Below are 17,306 nucleotides of genomic sequence, written 5' to 3'. Positions count from 1 at the left end.
TAAGAGCAATGATTAACAGACAATTAGAATCTTGGTTTTCTTGCTAGTAACTCTGTAGTCCAAGGAATCCTGCTTAGTCTCTCTAAACGTTGCTTTCCTGAAGAACGAGGTAATACCTATCTCATAGCATCTCTGATTTCATGAGGTAACAGTATGTTGTGTTGAACACAGTGTCCTGCATACAGTAAGCTCCATTATATAATGCATAGTTCTACTGATCCTTACTAAGCCAAAGTGGCTTGGTAGAAATTTTCAATAGTTCTAGAATCTTGTACTTTTGAATCCTAGCTGCACATTGAACAAACTGGAGAGCTTTAAAAACAAAAAACAAAGGGGCCAGCTCTGTGGCCAAGTGGTTAAGTTCGCGCGCTCCGCTGCGGTGGCCCAGGGTTCGGATCCTGGGCGCGGACATGGCACCACTCATCAGGCCACGTTGAGGCGGCGTCCCGTATCCCACAACTAGAAGGACCTGCAACTAAGATATACAACTGTGTACGGGGGGGTTTGGGGAAATAAAGCAGGAAAAAAAAAAAAAAAAGATTGGCAACAGTTGTTAAAAAAACAAACAAACAAAAAAACAAAAACAGCAACAAAACTCAAGGACCCATCCAAGACTGGGTACCATATTCTTTTAAAAAGCTCCTTAGGTAATTTTAATGTGCAACCAGGATGGAGAACCACTGCTCTAGCTGGAAGCTTAAGACCAAGCAGTGGAAGAAAATGAGGATATTAGGCAAGGGGGCGCCATATAGAGCAAGTAGTGGTGATATTAGCAAAGCAAGAGACCCACTTTAAAAGATGTACGCTGGAGTTGTGTTTTCAGTTAGAGCCTCGAATTTGAATATACCCTCTCATTACATGTAACTGAGGAAGAAGTGGTTTCCAAATTGGGATCTGTGGACATTCTGAGGACCTGACAGCTCTCTCTTCCCAAATTTAATTTGTGATATATTTTCAACGAAAATCTCAAAAAATAAGCACAAACTTATTCTAGATTATCTGTGTGGCCAGCGATAATCAAAGATTGCCTTACAATTTCAATGCCATATTCATATTTACAATTATGGTCTACATTTACAGTTTTGCAAGTACCTAAATAGCGTGTTTAATAGCTCTGGGCTAATAAGAGATGTGGACTTAAAACACACAGATGATGCTTTTGTGTTGTATGCAAAATGTCATTGTAGCCTGGGCTACCAATAAAAGTTGACTGTGGGTTAAACGACAAGCAAATAGCAAGCCGTAGTATCACAAGCATGCTTAACTCAAAAGGACTTGGCCCATGATACTAAGTACTATATTCACACTTTGACCAGTAACTTTGTAACACACAATAAAAATTTAAAGTTTATTGGTTCTATAGTTTTATTTGCGTATAGTTTTTAAAATCATTTTGGTTTTATAGTTGTATGAGGGCTATAAGAATAAGGAAATTATATTGAGTTCATTTCTCCACATTGTAATAAAAAAATAACTTATATCAGCTGGTCCAAATTTTTTTCCTTAAACAATTGTGGGGAGTCTTGGAAGAAAGACTGAATGGATTCAAATTTCAGTTCCATTATATAATGGGGAGGTTTTCAACTTTATAAAATCTTTAAGATCTCTCTCTCTCTCTCAGATATTATCTTGAAGTTAGCAAAAAGCCATACTTGGCCTTTATAACTACATGACAGAGTTCCTAAAACTGAGCCAACTCCATTATTAAAGTGATTTTTCTTACACCTGCATCCTACAGTCCATTTCAATGTCAGATGTACTGTATTTTAGGTCTAGTATTTGTAGACTCAATCATTTTAATTGCACTGAAGTAATACAGCACTTTTTATTTATTCTTCCTGGTGAAAGATTAAAGCAGTATCAGAAAGAGTCTAAACAAGTTACATGATCCTCCCAAAAGTACACAGAAAATCTCTATAGTTTATATATCTTGGTCCTGTGTCAGTACTTAGCTCCCTAGTCAACACTGCCTCTACCAAGTCAAATGCAGATCTCACTACCAATTTTCTTTTCTCTTTTTTTTTTTTAATAACTTTTTGTTTTTAACAACTGAAACAAAGTTGGCCCAGATGAGGTCTCTGTGATGTCTTAAGGATTTAGAAACCAGTTAATCCTAAATGTCATTATTATATTTGATTATAATTTGAAACCATTGAAAATATTTTACTTGGCATTTAAAAATGAGGAAATAGCTACTTTTCCACAGTTTTACTACTTTCTTATCAAAAATTTTAATTGATTGGGGCAGCCTGGTGGTGTGGTGGTTAAGTTCAGCTGCTCCACTTCGGTGGCCCGGGGTTCGCTGGTTTGGATCCCAGGCATGGACCTACACACTGCTCATCAAGCCATGCTGTGGCGGTGTCCCACATAGAAAACAGAGGAAGACTGGCACAGATATTAGCTCAGCAAAAATCTACCTCAAGCCAAAAAAACAGAAAAAAATAGGAAGATTGGCAACAGATGTTAGCTCAGGGCCAAATCTTCCACACACATGCACAAATTTTTTTAATTGATTATACTACTAAATGTGGTACTTAAAGTTTTTAATATTACTGATACAAACCAACATGTAAAACTGCTAAGATATATCAAGTGAAAAAAAGTTGTAGAACACTGCATATAAAAATGCATATAACACTTGTACAGTTACACAACTGATATTATTTACAGAAAAAAAACCCAACACATACCAAACTGCTTGTTAGAATTAACTCTGGGGCTGTGGCACAGGGTTATGGGGTGTGATTTAATTTCTATGCTTATGGCTGCCCAATTTAGCAAATAAATATACATGATGCCCACTTAAATCTGAATTTCAGTATAGGACATACTTGTAATAAAAAATTACTCATTTATCTGAAATTCAAATTTAACTGGACATCCTCTATTTTATTAGAAAAATGGCTGAGCAAGACTATGTTATATATGTCTAATTTCTGAATTTAGACATTTATATGTTGCATATGTTTGCTATGTTATACGTGTCTATATAACAAAAAATAAAAAACTACAACGTAAGTCAGTCATCTGTTCCCTAGAGTAAAAAAGTCAAAATACTAAGTTTCTTCAATGGAGATCTGTGCTAAAGTTGAGGAATGAAGCAGATATCTACACGTCTCTACAGGAGGTGCTCATGAACACTGCCGCGTGAAAAGATCAAGTTATGGACAGTGTACAGAGTATGATCCTAATTTTGCTTAGAGAGAGTTTTAAGATAGATAATACTATGCACACATATTAGGATGGAGAAAGAATGGATATACATGCACAAAACGGCAGCACGCTACTCCTGGGAAGGCAAGCCTGGGAGGAGGAAAAGAGGAATCAGAAGTTATGCCTATTTGTTTATACACTTTTTTGTTTGTTTGAATTTTGTTTCAAACACCACATACTACCTACCTCTGTAAAGGTAGTAAAGGGAAGTTTTTTTTCTTTCATATGTAATGCCAAATGACTTTTTTTTTTTTTTTAAAGATTTTATTTTTTCCTTTTTCTCCCCAAAGCCCCCCGGTACATAGTTGTGTATTCTTCGTTGTGGGTTCCTCTAGTTGTGGCATATGGGACGCTGCCTCAGCGTGGTCTGACGAGCAGTGCCATGTCCGCGCCCAGGATTCGAACCGACGAAACACTGGGCCACCTGCAGCGGAGCGCGCGAACTTAACCACTCGGCCACGGGGCCAGCCCCTACCTCTGTAAATTTTTAATCAAATTTTTCAAAACTGGGGTGGAGGGGTAGCAAATGAGACACATTCAAGGTACATGTGCCTTTAAAAGCTTTTTTTTTGAAGAGGAAGATCAGCCCTGAGCTAACATCTGCTGCCAATCCTCCTCTTTTTGCTGAGGAAGACTGACCCTGAGCTAACATCTGTGCCTATCCTCCTCCATTTTATATGTGGGACGATTGCCACAGCATGGCTTGCCAGGCAGTGCCATGTCTGCACCCGGGATCCAAACCAGTGAACCCCAGGCCACCGAAGCGGAATGTGTGCACTTAACCGCTGCACCACCAGGCCAGCCCCTAACAGCTTTCAAAATCAGATTAAAAATACAAAAAAATTAAAGGAGGATTATCAACTTTTTACTTTGCTAGATATTTTTTGGAAATAGAATAGAGAGCTCCCAAAATGACTAATTCTATAAAAAACTTTAAGGACTCTACCTTATATAAGCTTTTCAAGACAGAACAGAATATTACTTAATAACAGTTTGAGTATATATAGTGACTGAGGGGAAATAATTGAGTATCTACCATACACCAAGTGGTTCTCGAATTTTAATTTGTCTAAGTATTGCGGTAGACAAAATAGTGGTCCCCCAAAGATGTCCATGTCCCAATCTCTGGAACCTGTAAACATGTAACTTCACATTCAAAAGGAATTTTTCGGGTGTGATTAAGTCAAGGATCTTGAGATAGGGGGATTTTCCTGGATTATCCTAGAGGGCTCAACATAATGACACGTCCTAATAAAAGAGGGGCAGGAGGTGAGAGAGGAGAGAAGGTGCTGCATTGCTAGCTCTGAAGATGGAGGAAGGGGCCATGAGTCAAGGAACATAGGTGGCCTCTGAATGCTGGAAAGCCAAGGAGACCGTCCCCTAGAGCCCACAGAAGGACCATGGCCCTTTGGACCTATTTTAAACTTCTGATCTTCAGAACTGTGAGAACATAAATTTGTGTTGTTTTAAGCCACAAAGTTGTGGTAATTTTTTACAGCAGGATAGGATCCTAACACAAGTATCATCTCAGGAGCTTGTAGAAATGTACACCTCCGGGTCCTACTCCCAGAGATCCTGACTCAGGTAGGCCGCATGTTTAAGAAGAAAGCTCTGTGCCTCTGATGCAGGTGATCTCTGACCCACACTTCGAGAAAAAGCACTTTAGATCATACATCAAATTAAATACCTCGCAGATAAACAGTCCCATTGAGAATATGATTTTAATGGGGAAAACTAGTAGAAAATTCAATATGTATTTATTTAACCTATGGAATAATGAGAAATTTCTTGGCTTTGAAATAATACAAAAATACACACAAAGGCAAATATTGGCAGATTAAAATGTATAAAATCTAAATATTTCTGAAAGATAAAAAATAGAAGGGGAGATATTTCTGTAATACATGGGTGACAAAGTGTTCCTATTTCTATTATATTATTCTATATGCTATTTCTTTTTTTTTTTAAAGATTTTATTTTATTTTATTTTTTTCCTTTTTCTCCCCGAAGCCCCCCAGTACATAGTTGTATATTCTTTGTTGTGGGTCCTTCTAGTTGTGGCATGTGGGACGCTGCCTCAGCGTGGTTTGATGAGCAATGCCATGTTGGCACCCAGGATTCGAACCAACGAAACACTGGGCCGCCTGCAACAGAGCACAGGAACTTAACCACTCGGCCACGGGGCCAGCCCTATTCTATATGCTATTTCAATTAAAGTATTGCTATTTCAAAAGTCAAATGAAAAGAGAAATAAAGATTTAATTCACATAAGGTGAAATAAAAAGAGTAAATACATAGAGAGGAATGTTTAATCTCTCTAAAGAGAATGTTTAATCAAAGTTATAAAACTTAAAACTATATTGTAGATCCATGTTATATCTACTATAATAGGAAAGTTAAAAAAATTTTTAAATTACCAATGGAAAATGGTTTGAGTGATGTTACGTCAACATGATGTAGTATCTTATACCATTAAAATAATTGTATTATTTAGAAAAATGCATGATAAAGTCCATTAATTCAAATAGCAACACATATAGTTTTATTTCTTATGATTTTTTCAATGCATAAACATAGAAAGATGATCTGTATCAGTAACAATATAAAAAATTGAAATAAGCTTGCTAGAGTTTGCTTGCTTGCTAAAGTCTGCTAAAATAAGCTTGCTCAAGCTCCTTGCTAATGAGCTTTACTACTGAAAAAATTTTAATATTTCACTTCTTAAATAAAAGCAAAATTAGGAAAAAAAAAAGAGAAAGTATTACCTATCTATCTTTTACTTCCACCATCATTTCATAAAAGGAACGGCATTTAATAACAAAAAACTGGAAGGCATGATCACAGAAAAAGGACAGTCCCTCTTGAGAAGGGCTGCCATCTTTGCCATGGACAGATGAACAGCTGATGTTAGAGTAGCGCGGTCTGAGGACCAGCCTTCGGGAGCCACCATCAGAAGGTACTAAGCTGAAAGCTACTTGACCTCAGGATCTGTGTGAACAGTAACCAAGAGCCCAACTACCATTCTATGGGGTCCTTCCCCCCGCCTCCCCACTGCTCCCACCTCAATCAGTCCAAGAAGCTTATCCATCATTTCAAAGAGCAATGATGAAGATGATAGAGAACATATTCCACAAAAGTAGAAAACTGCCAATGCTAAAAAAGGGGACAATGGACCAGAAGTCTATGAGAATGACAGTTTGCCAAAAGCACGAAGCAAGACTATCCATAGCACCAAGCAAGAATACCCACCGGTTCCTTCAGTGATTCAACCAGTTGAAGCAGGCGGACAATGCCACCCTTGTAACCATTTGTTTGTTTGAGTGGATTCATTCATTAACCTCTGTGTAAATGTGGGGAGATCAATTATTTAGGATGAAAAATTACAGTTGAATTGTAAATGGCTATTGTAAAGATAGCACCTTGTTATAAGGTTGATGAGAACAGAAACAATACTTTTTTTCTAATTTTTTTCCTCAAAGGCGGTTTCATGCTGTTCTATCTCCCCTTTAAAATGGTAACTCTGCCAAAGGCAGCATCCTTTGATAAAGATAATGATCGAGCAGTGGGACTTAATGCTAATGTAATGCTTTTAATTAACGTTTTATTGGATGACTCTGCGGTCATTATCATCAAACGTCAGCCAAGTACAGAGTATTTCCTGGAACCAGATTAAACTGGTTTTAGTTCAGCCAATTCACACATGATTAGAACTATAGTCAATTGAGCATAGCTATTATGATCAAGCAATTACTATTGTCATAGTATTCCAAAATCATCCGTTTAGAAAACAAACTTGCCAGTCTACTTTATTTCCCTAAATTTTGATAGCTAAATAACAGATCTTAATATCAACATTTGTATTTGTAATAGATTTTGAAACACACAGATCTCTTAATAAAACAAAAATCAAATGAAAAAAAATGTTACAGCAACTTGCAAATAGTACAAAAATTGCTGTACTAGACACCAGAAGATCTGAGTTCTAATGTCAGCTTTGTAATAAACTAGCCCCAAGACCTTGGGAAAAGTCAGTTAAACTCTGCGACCCTCAGCAAACTCTCTTGTAAAATGAAGGTATGTGAAACTAAGATGGCCCCTTCCAATTTAAATAATATCTAGTTCTACTTGCACCAATTTTTGGAGTTATAAAATACTACCGTCCCATTTATTGTTAGTACCACTTTCTCCACAAGCACAGACTGATCCTGGAACATCTAGCCTACCACAAACTGAAAACAATCATGGGGGTGCTGGTCAGAGTACAAAACTTACCCCAACCACAGCTGTTTTTGCTTTTTGTGACTCAAAATCTTAGAATCATGTATGCCTCCTCCCTGTCTCTTGTCCCCAGTTAGCCATCAGTGGTAAAGTCTGACTGGTTCTATTAACAACCTCCCATATCTGATCCCCCACCATTTCCAGTTTGGCCAGAGCACTGGAGGTACAAAGGTGAGTAATGAGAGAGGAGGTGAAAAAGGACCTTCTTGACCTTTTTTCCCCTCTTCTCCCATTACTGCCTTTTATGCATCCAGTGCTCTGGCCAAACTGATCTACTCATTCCCTCCTAGAGCCGCCTCAAGACACCCCACCCTCTGTACTCCACTGAATCACTCCAGTTCCTCCTGTTCCCAGCCCTCCCCTTCTGGCAGGCCTCATAGCTCCACCTCAGTTATTTTAATCCTTCTCTCTAACTGTGCCAGTATTCTTAAAGCCATGCCATGGAAAAACTTTGTGGTAAGGAGGTAATTCATCCTTTTGTGCAGCAGGAGAGCATTCAATTCCTTAACACTCTTACTGCTTTTCCATCCTTCAGATACCGCACTAATTTATCAACAATTCCCCCAAATTATAGCTAGTGCCTCAAAAATCACCTCAACTAACTTTTTTATTTTTTTATTTTTATTTTTTGAGGAAGACTAGCCCTGAGCTAACTTCTGCCAATCCTCCTATTTTTGCTGAGGAAGACCGGCCCTGAGCTAACATCCGTGCCCATCTTCTTCTACTTTATACGTGGGACGCCTACCACAGCATGGCGTGCCAAGCAGTGCCACGTCCGCACCTGGGATCTGAACCGGCGAACCCCGGACCACCAAGAAGCAGAATGTGCGAACCTAACCACTGCACCACTGGGCTGGCCCCTCAACTAACTTTTTAAAAACTGCATTTTAAAGGTTCAAATCTCACCATTTATATAAGCTTTTTAAAACATTCTTTGGTAGAGTTTTAAAACTTTCTTCACAAAGGTCCTGAATATTTCTACAAAGTTCATGCAAAATTAGATTTGTTTGTTGCTCTTGCGTATGGGATTTTTTTCCCACTACATTTTCTAAAATAATTTCTACTCTTATGAAGTTAAAAATTTAACTTTACCACTTGATCAAAATTCTACAGATTAAAAAAACGGGGCAGGAAATAATGAGATGATCTCTATTTCAGCACAGACACAAAATTCTTCATTAGGTTTTTATCTCATCTCACCTGGTCCCATTACACTCTTCCATGGCTTTTTATTGTTTTTAGGAGAAGAGCTCATTGCACCTTATACTTTTCCTTCCTAAAACTTAGCACAAATAAAATTAAATCATTATTTGCATCTCTCCTTTAACCCGTTAAGCTCCAGGAGAACAAGGGACAGCTCTCTTACTGTTGTCCAGCACGGTGCTTGGCACAAACAAGCAATTGAACAGTTGTTGAAACAACGAATGGTTAACGTTCCATCATATTTTCTTCCCTTATTTCAGCTTATTTCTGGTTAAAGTGATAAAAGCTTGCTGTTACTCTTTCCAGAGAATTATTAGTTTACTCTTCTCTTGGATTTGATATTTTAATTGCCAGCTGTTTTGCCAATTTTTCAAGTTTAAAAAGTCAAAGTTGGAAATAAAATTCTAGAAATATATCACCTGAAACATTGCACTGAACCTAATCGGAATCTCCTGACCTATCTTTGCTTTCTAAAGCAGGTCGTAGTCAAGAGAGGTCCAGTTCCTGCCCTCTCTCTTTTGCACTGAAATTGTTTTGTGAGTTGTCTTTGCCCTTATCAACATAATTCTCTTAAATGAGACAAGGAAACATTTACTTTGAAAATAGTGAAATTGCATTAGGTAATCACCAAATCTCTAGCCTAGGGTGAAAACATTTAAATTATCAAAAATAAAAAGGAGAGAGAGCACTTTCTGAGCTCTAATTTCCACAGTGATTATTGGAATTTCCAGGCCTCGACAGGTTTTAAGGGATTATAGACAAAATTCATCACAGCTTGATGAACAGACTGCTTATGTGATGAGGTAGGGGCAACTCAAGCTCCAGAAAGAAAACTAGATTTAAAAGTAATTTTAAAGATTGGGTAGAAGGTAAGAGTGGAAAAAGAAAAAGTCACTAAATTTCCAAAAATGCAAGTGAAATTCAGCTCTTCTCCCGAAGGCAGTGGGAGAATAAGCAGTCATGCTGCTTTCACGTAGAGGAAATCTTATGGAGAGGACACAGATAAGGCCAATTCGTGGTGATGTGATAAATGGCAACATGGATGGATTAGGGTGCTGTGGGAATGTTAGGAGGGAACTCAGTCACGGACGTCAGAGATCATTCCCAGAGGACTTGATATTTGAAATGTAAGAATTAGAACTAGTCAGCGTCATTGAGGAAACTTATGAGTGTCCCTTCGCTTTGCCTCCTTAAAGCTCAGGCTGCCAGAATTGTGCTTTTAGCTAGGCCATCACAGATGCATGGGCACAAACTTAGAGCTACACATCTTATTCATCTCCCTCTTACTGGTCCTGACTGTACTTTATTTCATTTCTCTGTGCTCTGTGTGAACCAGGAGACCTAATTCACCACTGTTTCAGGGCCTGAAAATCCTCAAGTAGAAAATATTGTCCTTCTACTGTCCTTTGTGGGAATATCCCTGATTATATGGTGTTACGGCTCCACACCCCATGCAGAAAGAACCATGGGACAAAAAGTTAAGAAAATATTGTTGCAGAAGGAAACAAAGTCTTGCTTCTCAAAACCCCAAGTTCTAGATTTAGCTAAACACTCAAAAGATGACTTTGTGCTAAAAAAGCAACAATCCACTGTTCTAGTGCTGTTTGTTTTGTTCCAGTTTTACTAATCCCAGATAACTGGCACATAACTTTCCAAAATTATCCTCCAGCTTAACCTAATTTAGTCTTACATTTTACCTCATGGGAATATGGTTACAACATAGGCTGGTCCCCAAAAATACCCTCTGTCCTTTCAACCTCCCTCCCTCTACCACATGCATGACCCCTACTTCTCTCAATTCATATTTTCCACTGAGTGTGTGTGTTTGTGAAACCTAAAACTCCTCCAGAAACAAAAAGTAGATGGAATAGAGAGTTGTTTTTAATCAAGAGCTGAGAAACTTGAGCACACACAGTAAGATGAGTTCTGCTCAGTTCTCTTGAACAAAGATGGAACCAGGTGACAGCCACTGCAGTGGGCCTGTCATCTCTAGTACAGAATAATTTCTGGAAGAGATCCCAGGTGGTAGCCTAAGGCCAAAGGAGGTACCTCCTAAGTCTCCTCTAATCTCAGTCTACAACTCAGAGATGGCATGTAGGTCCTGAGGACATGGACACTGCATTCCAGGCCTGGTCTTTTTATGCTAGGTTCTCCATCAGAAGCCCTTCCAGAATATAGGAGTCAGTGCAGGAATATGGGGTACTCCCCAGGGCAGATCCATCTGCAAGAGTCCTAATGTATGGAGTACATGATGGAACATTTTACCATCTCTTTAGAAGCTATAAGACAGTGCCCTGTGCTCACTACTTAACACTTTGCTTTAATACATATCGTAAGTCTTTAGCCAGTCTATTTTAAGCCTCATTTTAAAAAATTAATGTTTTTATTTTCAGACTAAAACCAAATTATGTTTGGGGCTGGCTTGGTGGTGTAGTGATTAAGTTCATGTGCTCTGCTTCAGGGGCCCAGGGTTCACAGGTTCAGATCCAGGGCATGGACCTACACACTGCTCATCAAGCCATGCTGTGGCGGTGTCCCACACACAAAATAGAGGGAGATCGAGTACAGGTGTTAGCCCAGTGACAATCTTCCTCAAGCAAAAAGAGGAAGGTTGGCAACAGATGTTAGCTCAAGGCCAATGTTCCTCACCAAAAAACCCTACAAAAACCAAATTATGTTTAACAAGATTTCTTAACCTAAGAGAATTTATGAACCTCTGGATATTTTCCACAAGGTTATGTGTGGATATACAGAGATGCATTTTTTTTTCCTAGCAAGGGGGTTGCTGGCTTTCATCAGATTCTCAAAAGAGTTAATACCTCAAAATGAGAAACACTACTATACAGCAATCTCTCTTGTTCTTTTTCTGTGTGGGTATTTTTGAGAAAAGTGATTTAAGGTAAGTATGTGTTACCCAAAACAAAGACATCAATGCAATGCAATCAGGTAAAACCAGGATACTTATTTCTAAAAGGGTTCTCCTACCCTTTTAGTCAATTGCAAAACAGTCTCGGGACCAATGCAGAAGCTACTTGGGCAGTACTGCTGAGCGCAGGTGTTAGCAGTGACAAAACAGAGTACACCTGGCAGAGACGGTCTTGTCTTTACATTTGCTTGTTCTCTAACTCTCAATAAACTAAACTATCTTCAGCAAATTGGAGGACTAAATAATAGAAGTTTATGTAGGAATCACAAAATCTTAGCACTTCATGAAAATACGAAAACCAGAATGGGAACCCAGATTAAACCTCCGTCCCAAAATAACATAAAATTATGACTGCTCAAAGCAATGAAAACACTGCGGCCAGTTGCAAAAAACCTGAAATTTTGTGTACTTATTAAAATGACAAATAAAAGCATTTTCTGAACATTTTTAGCTTGGAAGTTTGAATTTTCAAAATTTAGCCCTATACAACTACAGTTTTTCTTTTCCTAACAACTACTGCCAATCTTTTTTTTTTTCCTTCCCAAAGCCCCCCAGTACAAAGTTGTATATTCTAGTTGTGACTGCCCCTGGTTGTGCCATGTGGGATGCCGCCTCAGCATGGCCGGATGAGCAGTGCCATGTCCGTGCCCAGGATCCGAACCGGTGAAATCATGGGCCACCAAAGCAGAGTGTGCCAACTTAACCACTTGGCCACGGGGCTGGCCCCACAACCAGATTTTTGTTCTGGACATTTTTTTTTTTTTGAGAAGATTAGCCCAGAGCTAACACCTGCTGCCAATCCTCTTCTTTTTGCTGAGGAAGACTAGCCCTGAGCTAACATCTGTGCCTATCTTCCTCTACTTTATATGTGGAACGCCTAACACAGCACGGCGTGCCAAGCAGTGCCAGGTCTGCACCCGGGATCCAAAATGGGGAACCCCAGGCCGCTGAAGTGGAACGTGCACACTTAACTGCTGAGCCACTGGGTCGGCCCTGGACATTTTGGTATTTCAAGAAAGTTACATTCATCATGTATGCGATGATATTTAACTTCTGGCTCCTAGGCAGCTGATTTGTCCTTTGTTATTAATATGGGTGGCAAATACAAGGTCACCCTTAGCCCAATCCTAGTTGAGAAATTCAAAAGAAGAGTCAGAAACAAGTTACTTCCCAGTAAACAAATCCCCAGTGAATTCAGCAACTCTAGTCAGTCAGCTCAGCATTTGTGGGTACTCTGCGCATGCACACGCGTGCACAGCAAAAATATCACTACATCAAACAGAACAAATTTTTTCCCTGCCTTCTCTTTTTTAATCTTCCCATTTTACTCATGATTTCCGTACAATTAGTGACTATTATCTTTTCTCAGAGATTTAGTCATGTACTTCCCTATGAACCCTGCTCTCCTTCTGTCCTAAACCCCTTATTTCCATGACTTACCAGATCATGACGTTATCTCAGAAAACCGAGAAACCTAAAAGTATGTCTGCCTGTGTGCAGCTCAGGGGGAAAATCTAAAAACTATACTTAAAATTCTCAGGACTTTAAAATGTGGAATAATTTTAAAGAAAAGAGAAGTTTATTATAACAAATTATAATTTGTTAACTTATGAGGGTTAACTCTGTGTCACTCATCTAAGTAGTTTCCATAATTCTTTCACTTAAAGAATTACCCTAACAGCTCATCATATGGATGATCATATTGCTCAAAGAGGTGAAACCACGCTCAATATCACATAGCTAAATAATAATAAATCATACACGATAAGACAAGCTACCCAAAATGTAAACCTCAAAAAAAAAATCCCTCAAAATATTAAGAAAAGAGAAACCAACTTAAATTTTAATGGCCAATATTTAACAATAAAATGTTAAATAGCAGGGACATATATAAGTGATTGGCAGTTTCCCTTTCATACTTTGGGGGATAAGAAGCTTGCAGCAAAAGTGAGCCCCGACTATGTATGAGCCTTAGGGCCCGACTATTTTTCCTACTCTATCTTGACTACTTCCTGTAATTTATCATTTTAATGTCCCTGTGCTTATCACAAAGCTTATAACTAAAATTCTTTGATGCTCAGAAGTCTTTGGATGAGTACAATTGAGGAGAGCAGTGAAGAAAAAACAAGCAGATATTTCTAGTTTCTCAGTTAATAACCATCATGCCACCACTTTTAACTTGGCCTCATCACAAAGGATTATATAATCAGATTCAAGCAATACTGCAAACAACTATATTTTTAAAACTCAGGTCTTTGATTTTAGATACAGTGACATCTGAAGATAAAAAAAAGATTTACTATACTCTTGCAAAAGTAATACAATTTATGCAATAGCACTGTTGCTTACATGAAAACGCCTGACAAAAAGTTGTCAAGACTAAACTTCCCTGCCCAGCTGACCATGATAATCAAATCTTTTTTGGATTCAGAATACGAACAAGTAATGGAAGTTCTGCAAGAAAGAGTCAAAGAAACAATGTGTTACACAGCACTTAAAGCATACATATAGGAATCAAACATTTCCACACTTGAAGTAGGAATCATTAAAAAAGATTTCACAGAAGACCTAGAGAAAAAGAAAAACTCAGGTTGCTACCCCTTCCCAACCTGAAGTTTTAAATTATAGAATTTTTTTGGAGAACTGTAAATGAGATACTATTTACAGATTGTTGGTGGATGATTTAAAAATAAACAAAACCAATTTATTTTATTTAAAATAAAATCAGTTACAGCAATCACTGCATCTGATAAATACTAACATTTCTATTTGCTATTCTTTACCAGGCAGCCAAGACAAAAAAGAAATCATTATTGTTTGAGAACTGAAGTATTTTTCTACTTATAAGTACAAAACAGTATAGCCAATTTAAAGATTTGATATAGAATAAGACAATAAAAATTCTGCTGTCAAATAATAGATAAATTTGAAGAGTTGAAATATACTAGCAATGTTACTATATTTGACCAGGTTATAAACATCAGTTATTACCCTGAGGTCTTGATACTGAACAGGAACTTTCAGATGTTTCAATATAAAAAACATCTTTAAGTACTAAGCCCAGGAATAAAACCTGGGATTCTGCCAAGACTATTCCTCCTGCAACACAATGGCAAAGCTTTTGTGTGACACAGCAGCAGACCCAACTTTCTTGCCAATATCGTATTCCTTTATCTTTTGTGGAATTGAATAAAACCAGCCTGCTCTTGGAAAGTCTACTAATTTTTAAGAAATAAACCAAAGGGAAAAGAGTGGCAAACCAATTCAAGTAAAACTTTGCTTCTTTGTGGTTCTATAATTTAAAAATAAAATTAGTAATTGATGAGAGTGATCGCTGAAAAGATGGAAATGACTAGATTGACCTCCGTGTGGTTAGAGTTATATTTAATGAACTTGGTCCTCTCAACATACCTCTGCCTCCCATCCCCGCCCCCGTCAATGCTCCTCTTCTGCAAATGAGAGCTTTCTATTGTGGAGGCCACCAAGTCTAAAGAATATAATAGCTTTCTTGATTTTGCTATAATTTTTATAACTCCTATCAAGTTCAAGATTTGGGCTACACTTAAATTGGAAAAACTAAGAAATGTCAGTCTTTTAAAGTTCACCAACGTCTAGATTCATGTGAAACACTTTTTAATGTTTAAGGACAATTCATTCTGTAAATTTGTATCTACTATTTGAAGTCTTTAACTTAATACAAACATTATACATGTATTGTTAAGAAAGATCAGTAATGGGCACAAAAGCATGAAACATATTTTGCGTTCTTGTCAAAGAAAAGAAATCTCCCTTCTCACCTATCAAATAATGCTAACATTGATTCTGCAGCCTTCCTAATTACAGGTACTTCTTGAAAAGAACAAGAACATCAAAAACAATCTTATTCCAAAATATATCATTTGTAGAGATAAGAAATAAAGCTCGAATATTAATTTTGAATTTATATTACACTAATTTTACTCATCAGACATAAATCACTAAATGAATTAAATGGAGCCACTTACACAATCAGGTGAAACTGAATAAGCAAAAGAAAATTGTTCATAAATGGGCAATATGCTAATTAGTCTTCTGTTCTGCTTTAATCAATTTAAAAGAATCATTAGCTAAATCAACCATGTAAACTCTATAATTTCACAGTATTTGAGATACGTAAAAAACTTCTGTTTATCTAAGATATTTTAAGTTTCCTATAATCAGTTGGATAAACCGGTTTTTCCAGATCCCACAAAAACAAACTGTAACCCATATTCTGTTCAATTATTGCAAACATTGAATTAGTGAGGTTTAATTTAATAAGATTTTACTATATTTGCAGTATTAACTAAGTTGGATATGGAATTATTACCTAAGAGGCTGACTTTAATTTTAAAATGCTATCTTAACCATTTGTGGTATGTTATCTTCAAAATCCTTTATATTTCAATTTTCTATATGGATATTTAATAGAACACAACACTGACTTTGCAGTTGGATTATATGACTATCCTTTATCCAAACTGTACAGAACTAGTCATCGGGTCAAATAATTAAGAGATTGTATAATATGAGGTAGCATCCACAGAAATCCTTTATAGAGGACAGCACATGAATTCCTTAAACTATGTCAAAATTCTCACTAAGCTGAATTCTGACAATCTGTCAAATTTAGAAACAATGAATTTCAGTTAAAAATACTTATTTTAAATACATTCCCCTTAAGAGCTTTTATTTAAAAAAAAAAAACCTCCTGCCCACAAATACAGTTAATGCTTCTCACTAACCCCCATTCCCTTCCCAGTATTCTCATTTTTATCATATTTTCCCCCCATTGAAGTGAGTACATTGTATTTTGGTTTCTTTTCTTCCGATTCATTGTTCAGACCAGCATTTTAATAATCTTTTAAGCAACGCTGTTCAAAGAAAACAGCCTATAGAAAGCTAAAGAAAATCCCCTAAGTTCAATGTTTTTCAAAGTGAGATCATTCTTCTAGACCTATTTGTTAAAAATCCATGCAGAGCAAACACCACAACTGGTAAACAGCTACGGAAAATTGGAAGCTTCCAAATAAAGCCGTTAAAAGCACTTCATTACACACCTTCTCTGAGAAGCCCTTTGTTTCCACTGAAAACCATACTGGAATCCTTGTGTAAAAGAAGTTGCCTCCTGGCTGTCAATAGCTATATAGTCAGTAAGTGAGGGATCCAGATGCCTGCAGTGGTTAAAACAACGTTCAGCGGTGGGTGCTGATTCCTCTTCCCTCTGTGTGAGGCTTTCACAAAGGCAGCAGAGTAAGAGCGCACATAGCAACAGCACTCACAGCTGATTGGACGGAGGGTGAGCCCGGCCGCCCCTGCTCGCTGGGTCCACTACAGCTTCCTGTCTACTTGGCAGCACTATCATGTTGTCTTTGCTCCTCTTACCAAGTCAGCTGTGTTTAGTCCACTTGAAAGGAAAGACCAGTCGAACGATAATGACAAAGTATTCTAGCGTGAGCTCCTAAAATGTTGTCTGTGGGGCTTTTACAGAAAGAGAGAAATTCCTAAGGCCGACATTTATCTCAGTCAGCGTTTCACAGAAAACTGAGGACAAAGAGCGGTGGTGGAGGGAATCAATTTATTACTTCGCGTTTCAAGTAAATCAGGTTCTACCAAGTGAAACACTCTGAAAACAAAGAAATACAAAAATTTACAACAATTCGAACAA

The 17,306-nt window shown here is 37.7% G+C and overlaps 1 protein-coding gene across 37 annotated transcripts in view; it reads right to left on the bottom strand.

Annotated features, from left to right (window-relative positions):
- ATOSA (atos homolog A) overlaps positions 1–17,306 on the bottom strand; it is a 109,658-nt gene that overhangs the window by 49,981 nt on the left and 42,371 nt on the right. For 9 of the 37 annotated variants that reach the window (XR_011541141.1, XR_011541137.1, XR_011541111.1 and 6 more), the window contains exon 1: positions 16,699–16,885. The exons of 26 other annotated variants lie outside the window; for them this stretch is intronic. Coding sequence is in view for 4 of the 11 variants with exons in the window: in XM_070623899.1 (XP_070480000.1) it covers positions 16,699–16,735 (37 nt within the window). In the remaining 7 variants the exon portion in view is untranslated. Of the gene's footprint in view, positions 1–16,698; positions 17,079–17,306 lie in introns of those variants that run through there. 2 more of the 37 variants (XM_070624080.1, XM_070624047.1) reach the window with 2 other exon arrangements.

This window comes from Equus przewalskii, chromosome 1 (genome assembly GCF_037783145.1).
Source record: "Equus przewalskii isolate Varuska chromosome 1, EquPr2, whole genome shotgun sequence".
NCBI classification, from domain to species: domain Eukaryota; kingdom Metazoa; phylum Chordata; class Mammalia; order Perissodactyla; family Equidae; genus Equus; species Equus przewalskii.
Note: the sequence above shows the minus strand (reverse complement) of the source record. Positions and strands in the feature narration are given on the sequence as shown.